Source organism: Pygocentrus nattereri, chromosome 2 (genome assembly GCF_015220715.1).
Source record: "Pygocentrus nattereri isolate fPygNat1 chromosome 2, fPygNat1.pri, whole genome shotgun sequence".
In the NCBI taxonomy this organism is placed as follows: domain Eukaryota; kingdom Metazoa; phylum Chordata; class Actinopteri; order Characiformes; family Serrasalmidae; genus Pygocentrus; species Pygocentrus nattereri.
The window spans coordinates 18,382,790-18,398,095 of NC_051212.1; the positions used below are offsets into that span (position 1 = coordinate 18,382,790).

Genomic DNA, 15,306 nt, shown 5'->3' on the forward strand with positions numbered 1-15,306 from the left:
GGAAACAGGGTTGTAAACCCGGCCCTGTGAAACTCCTGGATAATCGATTAGTGACTGATTTTTTTTTACCTACATTCAGGCACAGAGTCATGTTCAGTGTACAGTCAAAGGTAGATGGATGTCAGTTTAGGTCCAGAACCTAATCTTGTCCCAGCGCCGCCGCACTTTCCCCAAACATGTCACCAGCAGTTTGGAAGACACGGCAGTCGTGCTCCATTCTGTACTCGTACGCCCATATTAGGAGCTCCGGGTCTAATGAATGGCCAGAATGAATGGAGTTTTTGAAAAATGGCTTCTCTCGCACCCTGTGTTACATAAAATATTCAGAAGCCGATATGTTTTGTTCTGTGTACATTTTTTCCTTCCAAATATTACTGCATTCTCCGAATTACGAGGTCGTTAAAGTGTCTTAATACTACAGGCAAGATAAAGCTGCTGCGCATAAATTTGATGTCACTAAGCTACACAAAAGTTAGGCAGGCTGTGGCTGTGTTCTGGCGAGTTGTGATACCTTATGGAAATCTTCTACCGTAGCGCATAATTACAGGTTTGTCCGTGAACAAAACCTCTAGACACAATATTTTGAAAGCCTAAAACTCCTTATCAAAAGTACTACCACTGTATTTATTAATAAATACCCCTGCTCAAATTAGATGCGTTGTTGATTTTCTAAGTGGAACACTTCTGCACATTTTATTCCACAATCTGTTTAATTGCTAAATTTAACATGTTTTGGGGGAAAAAAAACTTAAAATGTAATCTGTTCAAATGTTATGGCACATTTTGTACTTTTTTTTCCCAATGTGGTATCTCAACACATAAATAAAATAAATATTGTGCACTAAAATTTACTGTAACTTATTTATACTTACACAATCATCAATCACAAACATGTACAACCCCATTTCCAAAAATGTTGGGATGCTGTGCAAATTATAAATAAAAATACAATACATTGATATGCAAATCATGTAAACCATGCTTTTTCAAAGGAAAATACTGCAAAGACAACATCAACTTTACAAATTTAATATCAAATGCTAAAAATTGTTTTTTGAAAAATATATGCTCGTTTTGCTTTTGATGCCAACAACATGTTCCAAAAAAGTTGGGACGGGGGCATGTTCTTTTAACAACACTCTGTGTTTGGGAACTGATGTGCATATCTCACATGCTTCGTGCACCAATGCACTCCCATACTATCATGCACTGGCTTCTGAACTGCACTGATAACACTGATGCACTGATAACAACTGTGCACTGATAACAAGCTGAGTGGTCTTTAGCCAGGAGGAAATCGTGTCCATGACTTGCAAAAAGAAATTCAAATGTTGGTTTGTCGGATCACAGCATGCTTCTCCACTTTGCCTCAGTCCATTTTAAATTAGTTTGGGCCCAGAGAAGGTGGCAGCATTTCTGGATCCTGTTTATATATGGTTTCATCTTTGCGTTTTAGAGTTTTAACATGCATTTGAGGATGCAGCAACAAACTGTTTTCACAGACAGGGTTTTTTAGATGTGTTCCTGAGCCCATGCGGTGATTTCAACTACAGAATCATGACAATTTATAATGCAGTGCCATCCGAGGCCAAAGATCATGGCCAGCAATTATTGGTTTTTGGCCTTGTCCTGCACATACAGAGATTTCTCCTGATTCTCTGAATCTTTTAATGGTATTCTATATGGTGTTGTTTTAACATTATACAACTTTACCAGCCTTTTATTGCCCCTGTCCTGACTTTTTGGAACATGTTGGCATCAAATTCAAAATGGGCAAATATGGCAAACAATAAAATTTCTCAGTTTCAATGTTTAATATGTTGTCTTTGTACTATTTTCAATGGAATAAAGGGTTTAAATGATCTGCACATCATTGTATTTTGTTTTTATTTTCGTTTGGCACAGCATCTCCACCTTTTTGGAAGTGGGGTTGTAATTTGAGCAGAGGTGTTCAAACTTTATGATGGTATAGCTCTGAGGAGAATCTTCAGTTCCAAATGGAAACTTTCTACACTGAGAGATGCTGGGTGTAGTAAATAAATTCAGCTGCAGTTCCATAGGAAACACAGATTGGGAGTAGATTTTTAGAAGATAGTTATTATATTTATTTCGTTGGTTGTTCGTTTAACATTTCTGAAGAAAGGGAATACATATTTAGTTTTGGGGGCCCATAGTATTTTTCTGTCATTTTCCCCTGAGATCTTTTTTTTATTTCAGTGGACCTGCACTCCTCTCCCTGTTTTCAGTTATGCATGCATCCTTTACCCAAACCATATCAGCGCACATTCACACCCAGTGACACACAGAGAGACACAGAATTCAGACTCCTTACAATTCCTGGGTGAAACATAAATTCTTTATAATGTTTGCTAGATAAAGGGCTCTCTCCAGGGGGTAAAGAATCCTTATAGAATAAATTGATTTTAAAAGCAGAAGGCCGAGAGCCGCTACCGTGCAAATAATTCCCCTCCTTTTAAAATGCTTTTATCAAAGAATGGGAGTGTGGAGGTGTGGAGGACAAAAAGCACCTCTCTCCGCATCTCAGATGCTTCTTGATGGGCAAATGAACCCACCTAAAGGCTTTTACATACACAGGCGCGAAGGCGCGAAGACACACACACACACACACACATACACACACACACACAGAGCTCAAGGCTCACAGTGAAAATCTTTCTTTAACAGAAAGATTCATTGCGTAGAAGCAGAAGAATCTATCAGGCAAAGCTGAGAGCAGGAAATTGGACAGTGGGACAGAGAGAGCGTGTTTTATTTCTTCCTTAACTGTTCTGAATGCTCTTGAGGTCCTTGGAAGGTTTCTTTTAATGTAGCCCTGGCTGCAGAACACTGAATATCTGCACTTAACCTTGGAATAAAAGTCTGTGAATGGGACCATTGTCCAAAATGAATACACCTTCACATCCCAATTTATTTCAAATTTGCAATCAGAGATATAGATTTTTGCTGTATTTTCAGACAGAAGTTTTCTGCAGACCAGTGCGGTTGAACCCCATATTTGTCACTTTCATTAAGCACAATTCACCTTCAACATAGGACATGACACCTTGCATCTGTATTTTCACTACTGCAGAGAGACACTTTTTCATCTTCAGTTGTCCTCCCAGAGGATGCACTCTGATGCTCTTATGCGTGAGCTCCTCTTCTCCTGGTTCTGCTTTAGTCTACGGAGGACAGGGGCAGTGTCGCCTTCTGCTAGCCAGGGAGATGAGCTCGAGGCTGGGGCTGCAGGAAGTGGATCTGGAGGATTGAGAGGACAGCAGATACTGTAAACCAAGCAAGCCTGATTACAACACAGAAAAACGAAGCCATCCCATACTTCTCCTCACCCAGTGTTTCTCAGCCCTGCTCCTGCAGTACCCCTGTTTAGAGTGTGCAATATTCGATCTGCAATACGTGTAAAATGTCATTATAGTGTAAAGATGTTTTGCTGTTTTATTTATGTTTATATTGTTACTTTTGGGAAATTAAGAGTTTATATTTTTTATCTTTAGTATCAGACATATTGTACATAAGGTAAAAAGTAGCAAAACATAACCTTCTTACAGAATTAATAAGTTTAATACTTTATTTGGTAATTCTCTTCTTAATACTTCTTTTTTTTCAGTGCCTTGATATCCCTTTGCTGCTGTAGCACGGTAAATTTCCCTGGTTGTGAGTAAATGATTATATCATTTTTAAACCCTTAAAATCTCAGGCCGGTTATATACTAATGCTTATTATTCAATAACTTCTGGGATTTTAGTGCAAACAGGTGGAGCTATTTTTTGGTTATAGAAGTGCATAATAAAACTTTGGGCCTGCTGACAGACACTGGCCTTTAAGGGGTTAATGCATATTAGTAGAAAGTGCTATTTTGCTATATTATTCAAACATAATAGCACAATTAAATAACGACTTACATTGTTAGGTACTCCATTATATTAACATTTGGTTTTAATTCTGTCTACTGTGTTCTTCAGACTTGTGTTAGTTTAGATATCAAGAAATGACAAAAACATGGCAAAATATGAAGGATAGTTTTTCACTCCTCAGAACAAGACTGTACAATATGTTGTATAGTAAGAAATACAAAACTACTAAACACCCACTGCCCTAACCACTTCTAGTTCTATTTTGACTGCACAAGAGCAAGCGCTACAGTAATCTAGTGTAATCCTTAAATACAGCAGATTTCTGTACAGAGTGGTGCATTCTGGGATAAACAGCTCTAGCTTCCTGTGAAAGAAGTTAAAATGTCAAGTTATAGCAGTATAGTAACAGTATTATACAGATATTTGCAAAGCATTTTGGGAAAGTGGCCACTACTTTGTGCAGTCTTGAGCAGCCTGTCTCTGAGTATTATAGTGATGGGGATGCAGCTTCCCAGCTTTCTTTGCAGCTTTGTTTTTTGTCAGTTTGCTTTTGTATTTTCTTTTTCCGTTACTGATTTTTGCTGTTTCACCATATTATTTTTACCATGTCTGCAATAAATGTTTAAATGTTTAGTTATTCTAACCACGATGGTGTTTGTGCTCCAGTGACTAGTTCATCCTGCAATGTTGTAATTAACAGATAATTGGTTACTGCAGTCTCTTACTGATACAGTACGATTACTGTCTTACTGATGGTATCAGTGCAGTAACTACTGTAATGTGATGTTCAGTCCATGGTGTAAATGATAGTTTTATATTGATGTTTCATAATCATTCTCATATTCATACATGAATGTTCAAGAATTTTCTATCAGAGACTCCCTAGACAGATTTTTCCTGCATGCATATATCTTTACATGCTGTACAACTGTACATAATGTGGTAAAACTGAGGTTCTGTGGATTCACACTAACACATATGAGCTGTATTTTAGAAACCCATTGAAAAAATATATATAAATAAAGTATATCTAAAAAGACAGAAAATTATTGCAATTGTGTAATATAATGAGTACTGTAAATAAATAATAAATTGCTGGAGAAATTGCTGCTATTGAATTACCTTTTCAATTATTTTAGATGCTGCTGCTGAGGAACAAAGGATATATCCAGTAATCAATTTTGAATCTTTTTAATATAGAATATTTTATTCGATGTAAAATAATATATGTCTTTGGCCTCCTTCCTTGAGAAGGACGCTGTGACATGAGAAATTGTTTATGTCCATCTCCCAACTATCCTACCAGACAAGGTGACAGCCAGAACTTGGAGCTGGGTTCTTCCATTATCTTATAACAGGGTGAAAGGTGACCATTTGGGACACCTGCAGGTGCTCTCAACCCCACCTCTCTCGCTCGCTCTCTCTCTCGCTCTCGCTCTCGCTCTCGCTCTCGCTCTAGTTACTTTTTCCTAACATTGTTCTTATAAAATATTGGAAAGAATTCTAATAAAATGTGAGGGTTTTTTTGTTTTGGGGGTATAATGCATCATGTGTTTGAATAGGAGTTTCATATGTTTCTATTAAAAAAAAAAAAAAAAATCTATCTTGCTGTGGTAAATTACCCAACATTTCTACTGCTAGATAGTCTTTTCCAAAGCGTAATTGAAGATTATTTATAACTCTTCAGTGGCAACTCTTACATGGAAAACAAGTTTAGATTTTGAGATGATTTAGATCTCAAAATGAAATTAAGTCAAAAAGTTGCTTATGTCCCAAGAGATATTTCTGAAGATGTTAGATACTAATATACTGAGAAATAAAAATGCTAAAATGTTACTGAGAAATAAAAATATTCAAAAATTAAGCAAAGAAGCTGCTGGTGTTCTCATCAAAATTGACTGGCCACCTTTTTGCCATTACTACATTAAATTAAAGCCATATCAAGACCATAGAAAGTTGTAATGCAGATCACGTGGTTTGAAGTGTACACAGATAAAGACAGGCAGTCATTTGGATAAACAATGTAATGATCTGTTACCACTGCTAACATCACTAACCTAGTCAGCAAGTTTGTAAACTGACACCAAATGTGATCAATCATGTTAAAAGTTTTATTTCATTGAATTTATACAAGTAGAGTGTAAAGTTTTTGGCGCACTCACAAGGATGCATCTTATGCGGCACTGCAGCACTTTGGACTGATTTGGCCTTAAGACTGAATTTTGAAGTGTGGAAAAATAGCCATGCTGATTTCCTTTCCCAAAAGGAAATGAAGCTGTAATATAAGGGTTCACACTAAATGCTGAAAAATATATTATCTTTAGTTGTTGAGGCTTCTTTGTCATTTTCTGTTAAATACATGTCTTTGTTCCTGACACTGAAAAACACTGTTAGAAATAAAGGATCTGTGCAGGCACAGTTTTCGTTCATCAAAGTACAAACAATGTAAATGTTCCTTCAAAGGTACAACAGTGGTTTTAAGGTTCTATTGTGTGTCTTTAACACATTTAACACACTTTTTTATAGCCTCATGTTTTAAAACAGAACAATAAATAAAAGGCCTGGAGACAAGACGGCATGTGGAATCAGTAAACCTTAGAAAATATAGTTATAAGGGATTATGGTACAATTATGTTCCCTGACTATAGGTGCTGAGGTATACCTCTGAGAGAACTACCCCAGTGACAATAGGGGTACTACCCCAGAGTCAGTTTAGGACATTTTTCTCAACTGAATTGATAATTTGTTGTTTAGATCAAGATTAAGTGACCCGTATTAGTCCCACAATGGGGAAATTTCACCTCCGCATTTAGAATCTCTGTGAAGTGAAACACCACATACACATTAGTGAGCACACACACCCACACACACCCACACACACTAGAAGGCAGTGAGTACACTTGCTCGGAGCGGTGGGAAGCCCTATCCGCAGAACCCGGGGAGCAGTTGAGGGTTAGGTGTCTTGCTCAAGGACATCTCAGTCACCTAATGTCAGCTCTGGGGATTGAACCTGCGACCTTCCCTAACCTCCAGCCCACAACTGCCACTAAAAGCTTATGGCCAACATGGGGCTCGAACCCACAACCCTGAGATCCCGAGTCTAATGCCTTATCAACTAAGCTAGCCAGCCACTGAACTAGTCAGGCTGTTTATGGTGGTTTTGATTTGAAATTAAATAAATGAACTTTTGCACAGTTCTTTATCTTGGTAGTTGAAGTGGTCAAATTAAGCATGATTCATCAAATATCATTTAAAACACAAAATTCGTTTTTGTTTTTTTTTTGTTTTGTTTTTTGTTTTTATCTTCCAATGAAATTTAATGACCTTCCCACTTCTAAAACCTCTGATGATTATGATGACATTACAGTACACTAGCAGGTGGAAAAAATAATGCTACCCAATAATATCATGTCTCTCAGTCTCTCACAAAGAAAAAACATTCAGCTAGTTCAGAGACCCTCCCAGAACTTACATTTGACTTTAAAGTTTTAATGAGTATGAAGAAACCAAGTACAGTTATGTATTAAGTGCTTTATGGATTTGCTGAATTTCTCTTTGTATTTGATCCATGTGCTTATTTTAGAGGAAATCCACTGAATTTAAAAATGTGGTGTTTGTTGTTTATTGTTAGGATATAAACAAAGACATTCAGAGTCGTTTGAGTGACATGCTCCATTCTTATAAAGCAGAGAAACTTTACTGTCAGCAGACTTCACAGTGGTGGTGACATCGTCTGAACTGGTTAATTCCTCTAAAAGCTCCCTCACAGAAAGTTATTACATGAAATGCTTACAAAGATACTGCTTAATGTCTGAGACTTTGTTTTATGATAGCTTTGACCTTTTTTTAAAAAAAATCTGTTCTCAGTGTGTGATGCAAAACAGTCCCAGAAGGAGACATATTTTTTGCAAATTCTCCACTACTAAATATTTAAAAACTCAGAAGACAGGTAGTTTTGGACAGTTAGTTAAAAGACTATTTTTGCATTGAAGACATTAGCTCCTATCACCACCTCTGTACAGAAATCTGACTCTAAGTTCATCTACAATTAATCATTTCACACCAAATCTCTCAACAATCACACAAACATTGTCTCAATGACTTAATTTTGCAGAAACTTTCAAAAATTGGTGGAATTCCCCTTCAATACTGTGAAGTGTTTTACCTTGGGTTTTTGGTGTGGCGGCAGGATGAGCCCCTTTCTCATCCCCAATAGCCCGCCTCCTTCTTTGCAAGACAAGCTGAAGCTCTGCCTCCCCAACATTACGACTAATCCGTTTCCTGGACATCACCCTTCTGTGACCAGGTCTCTTCATGGAATCCTGACAGAAAATCCACTGTTCAGATCAAACTTATAACCCCCAAATAACGTTTCAGTAGTTTTAGAGTATTTCACTACAAAGAACTGGCTGTATACAGTACATATTTTATAGATTTTATGTTATTATCAGTTATGAAAAATATCCCAATTTTCTCAAATGGTACTTTTCTGTCAGTTGTAACATTCATACTTGGTATATCCAGCATTGCTTTAATCACAGCTTGAGCTTTGCATGATATCAATCTTTCACTTTTCTAAATGTTTCAGTTTCTTGATAAATGATGGAATAAAAATAGTTCCTGGTACTGGAGTTCTGGACAGTGACTAGCTGAAGAAATACACAGGGTGAACAGCGTCAAAGTGGAGTATACAAATAAAGCACAGGCCATAGTTGCTGTAAGAGTTATAATTTTACCAGCATTCCCTTTAACTCAAGCACAGCAGACTTCCTCTTCTCACTTCTTTGGTCCTGTGATAGGAAACCACATGTCTGATTCAATGCCTGAGCAATGTAACACAGCTGATAATAATGACTGTAATGATGCATTTGTCCTAAGCTGACTTAACTTTATATTGGAACATCATATTCTTGATTATTTATGTAAACTCAATTATTAAATGTTTACATTCTGCTTTTATATACATTTTAACAGTATTGAAGCATCCGCTTAGATCAGTTAAAGCCATGACATTGAAATCTTTTCTCATTCCTGGCTAAATTATGTATTTATTGAATTCTGAAGTGAAAAGAAGTAAACACAACTTCTGTAGCACACTATTAAAACACTTTTCTGTAAATGCAATGCACAATTATTTAATACTTTATTAACTTATAATAGAAAAAATAGTAATTGTGGCCAAAAATGTGCATCAGATATCACAGCTAAAAGTCTTTCTGTTGTTGTTTTTGAAAATTTCTTCCACTCTTCCTAGTAGAACCCTTCTAGTTCTTTTGGCCATTTTGCATAAACAGCATGTTCAAAATCTACCAACTTATTTTCAATGATCCTCATATTAGGTGAATGTGAGGCCTGTTCCAAATGCTTCAGCTTTGCATTTTTTGAAGTAGCTCATGGTGCATTTTGAGGTATGGTAAAACCAGCCTCTTTTCAGGTTAGGTTTCTTGACTGACTGTTATATTTGCTTCTAACACAAGCTGATATTTGGTGGAACTCATTCTTCCTTCTACCTGAAAAATGTTTTCTGTGCCACTGACTGCCACACACACACACACCAAAACATATTAGATCTTTTGCTTTGCCAGCATATAAACAGTTCTTTCTGAGAGATTCCTTTCAGATCTTGCCTTGACTTCTATAATTCCGCCAAACTACCATTTCTTAATATCAGTTAGCTTTGTTTTCAGATCCTCAGTCAGCTGCTTAAAGGAGCTCATGTTTGTTGAGTGATAGCATGAGATTTTAAGAGTCAGAAAATGTATTATTAATTCAATCATTAACTTCTAATTAATGATTGAATTAACATTTATTGAATAAATGGCTTAGAAGATGGATGGATGAATGAATGCATGGATGGATGGCTGGATGGATACTATACAAGTTGAAAGGTGTCCAAAATCTTGAACATGCCACAGTTCCTGTATTATTTGTTTAAGTTAATCATATATGAAGTAATCACAGTAACAATTATAGAAAAATGTTATTTTAAAGATTTAGTATGCTGCAGAGGCTATTTTTACTTCTTTTCACTTCAAAAATCAATTTTCTAAAAACCTCAACAGACACTAACCTTCCATGCAGTCTCCTCCTCTGAGCTAGCCTGTAAAGTAAATGAACAGTAGAAAGTGATACTGTGCTGTTTCCCTCATTTAAATTTTAGATCAGTATCACAGTATTCAATAACTACTAGGAAACTAATGTGTAAGATATATAGCTGTGAGAGTGAAGACCCACATATGATCCCTTAGTGTTTATAGGGGCATTTCAGCCTAAAACTAGAGTTTAGTATGTTGTACTGACCAGTATTCTCTAGTGCAGTATTACGTTCCTCAGTATCATAATTTTGACAATATTCACAACTTTACATCATTTTCATGTATTGTTTTTTAATCAGATTAGATTTTGGCTTGTTGTCCTCCTCATCTGATCAGTCATTTCTGTTATTTAACAATCCATTTCCTCAACTGTAATGATGATTTAGCTGCAATAAAATGTTCAACTTTCTGGCAGGTCAGTGTATAAAGAAGACCCCAAAACTGTTAAATAAGCATAATAGTTTTTTAAAATATCTTCACGATATGTTATCAGAAGGGGGTTTCCTTGTCAATTAGGCAATTCTGCAGCAGATATTGCAATGGTTACATTTTTCATTTTGGCCAAAGAGTTTGGCCTTTATAAGACACTGTTCACCTGTGGGGGCTTCTGGGTGGGCTTCAGAACGATTCCTTTCTTAATTCTCTCCATCATTTCATCCACTGCTCTGGCTTTCATTTCCATTGACAGAACAGGCTCTGCAATGAGAAAATGGAAGACAGAAAATGAGTCAAAAATTTACCCCAAGCTCATTATAATATTACAGAATAGTTAGATACATATGAGAATCTTACTCTTAGAATCAGTAGCAGTACTTCCGCCTTTCTTTCTGTTTCTCAATGCATCCAGTGGGCTAGAGGGACACAGCAGTGCGCTCAAAATTTCATATGTATAATTTCTTATGTATATAGAGTAGTGTTTTGATATTATTTATATGTATCATGATAACAGGTAATTATCACTTTGATCTTACTCCGTAGGTGCTGTAGAGAGGACAGGAGGGGGAGGTGGTGGTGGTGGAGGAGGTGGTGGTGGTGGAGGAGGTGGAGGAGGGGGAGGAAAGGGAGGAGCCAGAGAAGCATTGCCCTTATTTGATTGGGCAGATTCAAGGGGAAGAGCTTCTTTCACCCCAACCTGAAGCTGCTTCACTGATAGAATAACATGATATATACATTTAAAATTATTTTTATCTGTGTGATCAATACATGTAGTAGAATAATCTGTGCCAGTCATTAATATACCATTAATATAGACCACTACCATGTTATGTCATGTTTTGACAAAATATTGTCACCATTGTATCTTCAAAAAAGTAGCATCATAGCAGAAGAACATATGTTCTTAACTTTAAGATGTGTCAATGTAACGAGATTGGGTTTGTACATTTTCAAAAAACTTGGGACCGAAGGTAAAATGCATAGAAAGCAGAAAGCCGCAATTTGTAAACTTTGTAGTGATTTGTAAATCTTTTACTAGTATTTAACTGAAACAGCACAAAGAAGATATATTTAATACAACCTTGTCAACTGATTTACACAATAATTCCAAATTCCAGACAACACATAGAGCTACATTTCTCAGTGCAAGATTACAAGGAATTTAGGGACTTCTGCAGTTACTCGATTTACAGTTCACAAAATTGTTAAAAGTTTCAAAGAATCAAAAGAAATCTCTGTGAGTAAAAGGCTTAAAACCAATACTGAATGTCCATGAGCTTCAATCCCTCTGATGGCAGTGTATTAAAAACTCACATGCTTCTGTAATGAACATAACTGCATGGCCTTGGGAATACTTTACAAAACCCTTACAAATATAAGTTAAGCCTCTACTATGCAAAGCAGAAGCTATATATCAAAAACACTCAGAAATGCTGCCAACTTCTCTGGGCTAAAGCTTATCTGAGAAAGACAGATGTAAAGTGGAAATATGACCTGTGATCAGAAAATTCTATCTTTCATATTGCTCTGGCTCAACACATCCTGTTCTCTGTATCAAAAAGAAAAGATGACCATCCTGATTGTTGCCAATGAAAGAGTTTGAAATCCAACATCTATCATGACATGTTAGTGCCAACAGCATGGTTAACTTGCACATTTGTGAAGGCACTATTAATGCTGAGCATTAACTGAACATTTCAAAGAAACATATGCTGTCATCTAGATAACGTCTTTTTCAGGTATGTTTCTACTTGTTTCTGCAAGACACTGACATTCTGCATGTGGAGGAAGAGCATGGCTTCATAGTAAGAGAGTGCAGGTGCTAGACTGATCAGCCACTGAAAACATGTGGTGCATTATGAAACACAATTCACAATGAAGACTCCATGCGGTTACATCAAGCAAGAATGGGGAAAAATTCCACTTTCACAACTGCAACAATTCATTTTCTCAGCTCTAACATGTCTATTCAAGATGTGGCAAACACACCCCTGTCCAAACTTCTTTGGAACATGTTGCAGGCCTCAAACTTAGAATAAGTTTACATACACAAAAATCCACAAAATTAGTTAAAACATTAAATGTCTCGTCTTTATACTATTTTAAACTGAATACAGCTCAAAAAAGTCTTTGCATATTATTGCTGTTTTTTTATTTACATTTTTCCTACTGCCCCAACTGGTTTGTAAATGAGTTTGTAATTTTGGGCTATTTCTTTTGCATCATTCTTCAAATAGCACAGCCACACAATGTAAATGACAGCTGGTATTTTCCTGGTGTAAAAAATGTAAAAACAACAAAAACACCAAAAAAATGAAGCTCTGAAGTTTTGATATGATAGCTTCAAAATATCATACACAGATAATTTACTCACATTCCTCCTGCAGTGCTGTCATAGTTCTTTGTGAATCTCTCAGCTGATTCTCCACCTTAATCCGCTCTTTCTCACTGGTCTCTAACCGAGCACTGATCACCTGCAGCTCAGAGAGAGCACTGAACTCTTCCATAGCTGACTGAGACTGACTCCTCTGTAGGAGAGAATCACAATACAGATAAATAGAAATGAGATCTAGAACTGAGACAGAAGTCAGTTCAGTTCTGAAATTTAATTTAACTCAATGTAAAACACAATGTAAGGTAGACTGAGTAAAGAAAACTGCACGTCTATCCAGGTGTCATATTAAAGTAAACATGTCAAACCACTTGCATGTGTCTCCCACTTCCATTTTAAGTTCATGCAACTGGTCATTTTTGATTTAGTAGAGTTTTATAACATGTTATCTTCATGCTTGTTGTTTTAACCGTGATGGTGTTTTGTTGTCAGGTTTGCTGATATAAACTTCACTAATATAATGGTAAACCATTCACTGTAGATTCTAATGAGCTTCCGATTAGCCAACTCTTTGTTATTTATGGGGGGATCTATTAACTAGTGTTCTTTGATACCATCATGAAGAACTGTGATCAGTTGCAATTACTTTTAATGGTTTATTTACTTTACTATTGAGTTAAAGGCAATAACAAATATTTGGCACCTGCCTCAATAATGTAATTATTTTGCAATTGAAATATATATGTGTAACTAACCCTAAAACTGTAGTAGAGGTGGACGATATGTCAATCATATAATATCACGATACTTCAAGAAATGGCCATGATACACAATATGACACAATGTTTATTGTTTCTGATTAACTCAAACAAATTAAAGAAAAAAACAACCAGTATTGTTGCATTAAAAAATTATTTGTATTCAACATTTCACATTCTGCCCTGCATAATATTCAATTAAATAAGATTAATTATGTTCTCTTTGTAGTGAAGCTTCTTCACTGTTCTTTCACGTTTTGACAGTATTGAATATGGGACAATTATGATGCCTTACTAAAGGTACTGAAGATGTACCTTTGAGGTACCACCCAAATGACAAGAGGGGTACCTCATGAAAGCAGGTAAACATGGCAATGGCAGTGAAATGGGAGCAACCCCTGAGATGATGGAGAAATAAAAAGCAAGTTGTGTTTAATTGAGTGCATTAAGAAAGCACACAGCCCTTACAATCTTAATTCACCCTTGCATCAAATATAAATACAAATATAAACACACACACACACACACACACACACACACACCTGTTGTTGGTGATGGAGTCGTATCTCCTCCAGTGCTTTGCTGATTTGAGCCACCTGCTCCAGGGCCTGCTTAAGCTGTGTATCCATCTCTGAAGTCTGCTCAATGGCCATGCTCTGCCTGTGGGTCTCCCTCTGCTTTACCAGAACCTACAACCACATATTTACAATCAACCAACCGATCACATTACCATTGAACTGGTCCAATATCAACATTTCTTTCTTTACTTCAAATGTAGTCATTCAGGTAAGACGTGTGGCATCCAAAGAACTTTTCTTTAGGTTTGCATGAGGCTAATGTCACTAACAAGTAATAGAAGTTGTGAACCAGTACTCATCATGCAAACTGCATACCTAAATTAGCACACACTTGCCTCAAACCACACTGAGCTGTCTTGAGTAATCTAAAATAATCTTGCTTATGTGGTATCTGATGATATATGTCATAGGATGACTCACGGAAAGAAACGGACTTCATTTCCCAGACTCTCCCGGGAGATCACATGACAGAGCAACTTCCTTCAGACTTGGAGTCCTTGACAGATTCCATTGCCCACAATACTTTGGGAAATCACATGTCTTCAGACAATCGCTGGCGCACCTATCAATGCTCACAATCTCCCAATTACTAATACTGTTCACCTGTGTATGCTGTCATATGACTATAACAGTTTAGTTTATAAGCCTGGGCTTTAGTTAGAAACAATGCAAGGTATTGTTTCTTTGAGAACTTGCTGAGCATTATTCTTCTGATTGCATTTACCCTGTTTTTGACCCTGTGCTTGACTCTCTTTGTACTTTTGCCCATCATATTGCCCAACTTTTTGGCTTGTTTATTCAACCATGTCTTTTGCATTTTCCATTTGTAGTTGTCCGGCTGGTGTTATGATCACCACTGTGATCTTGCTGTGTTTTTTGGATTTGACCCACGCCTGTTATTTGACCACATTTCTGCCTAATGATAATAAAACCACTGTTGCCCTTTTTATCTGTGAGCGACTGGATTCTGTAGAATCATCACATTTCATCCATCCACTGTGAAAAGACAATTTAACTCTTTGAATCTGAAAGCATGTGTAGCTTTCAAGAATCTGTTACCGAGAAAAGGAAATAGACAAAAATGAAAATCTACAACTCAAAGAAACAAAGCTGGTGCTCTCAGAACATCACTAAATGTCTTTTGAAGTGCTTGGATTGTGAGAGGCAGAAAATACACCCAACTTCTAAGACTGAACTTTGGAGGTGTGGAAAACTATCCCTGCTGCTTTCTTTGAA

General features: G+C 36.7%; 1 protein-coding gene and 1 non-coding gene across 2 annotated transcripts in view; both read right to left on the reverse strand.

Annotated features, from left to right (window-relative positions):
* Positions 1-2,752: 2,752 nt before the first annotated feature.
* shtn2 (shootin 2) overlaps positions 2,753-15,306 on the reverse strand; it is a 21,604-nt gene continuing 9,050 nt past the window's right edge. The window contains exons 9-17 of the mRNA XM_017683039.2: positions 14,035-14,181; positions 12,777-12,930; positions 10,939-11,113; positions 10,760-10,818; positions 10,563-10,663; positions 9,943-9,972; positions 8,609-8,662; positions 8,038-8,194; positions 2,753-3,258 (exon numbers count right to left, since the gene is read on the reverse strand). Of these exons, the coding sequence (XP_017538528.1) occupies positions 3,110-3,258; positions 8,038-8,194; positions 8,609-8,662; positions 9,943-9,972; positions 10,563-10,663; positions 10,760-10,818; positions 10,939-11,113; positions 12,777-12,930; positions 14,035-14,181 (1,026 nt within the window). The 3' untranslated portion in view covers positions 2,753-3,109. The remainder of the gene's footprint in view (positions 3,259-8,037; positions 8,195-8,608; positions 8,663-9,942; positions 9,973-10,562; positions 10,664-10,759; positions 10,819-10,938; positions 11,114-12,776; positions 12,931-14,034; positions 14,182-15,306) is intronic.
* Positions 6,930-7,002, reverse strand: trnap-cgg. The gene has a single exon. It is a non-coding gene; the product is annotated as a tRNA-Pro (tRNA).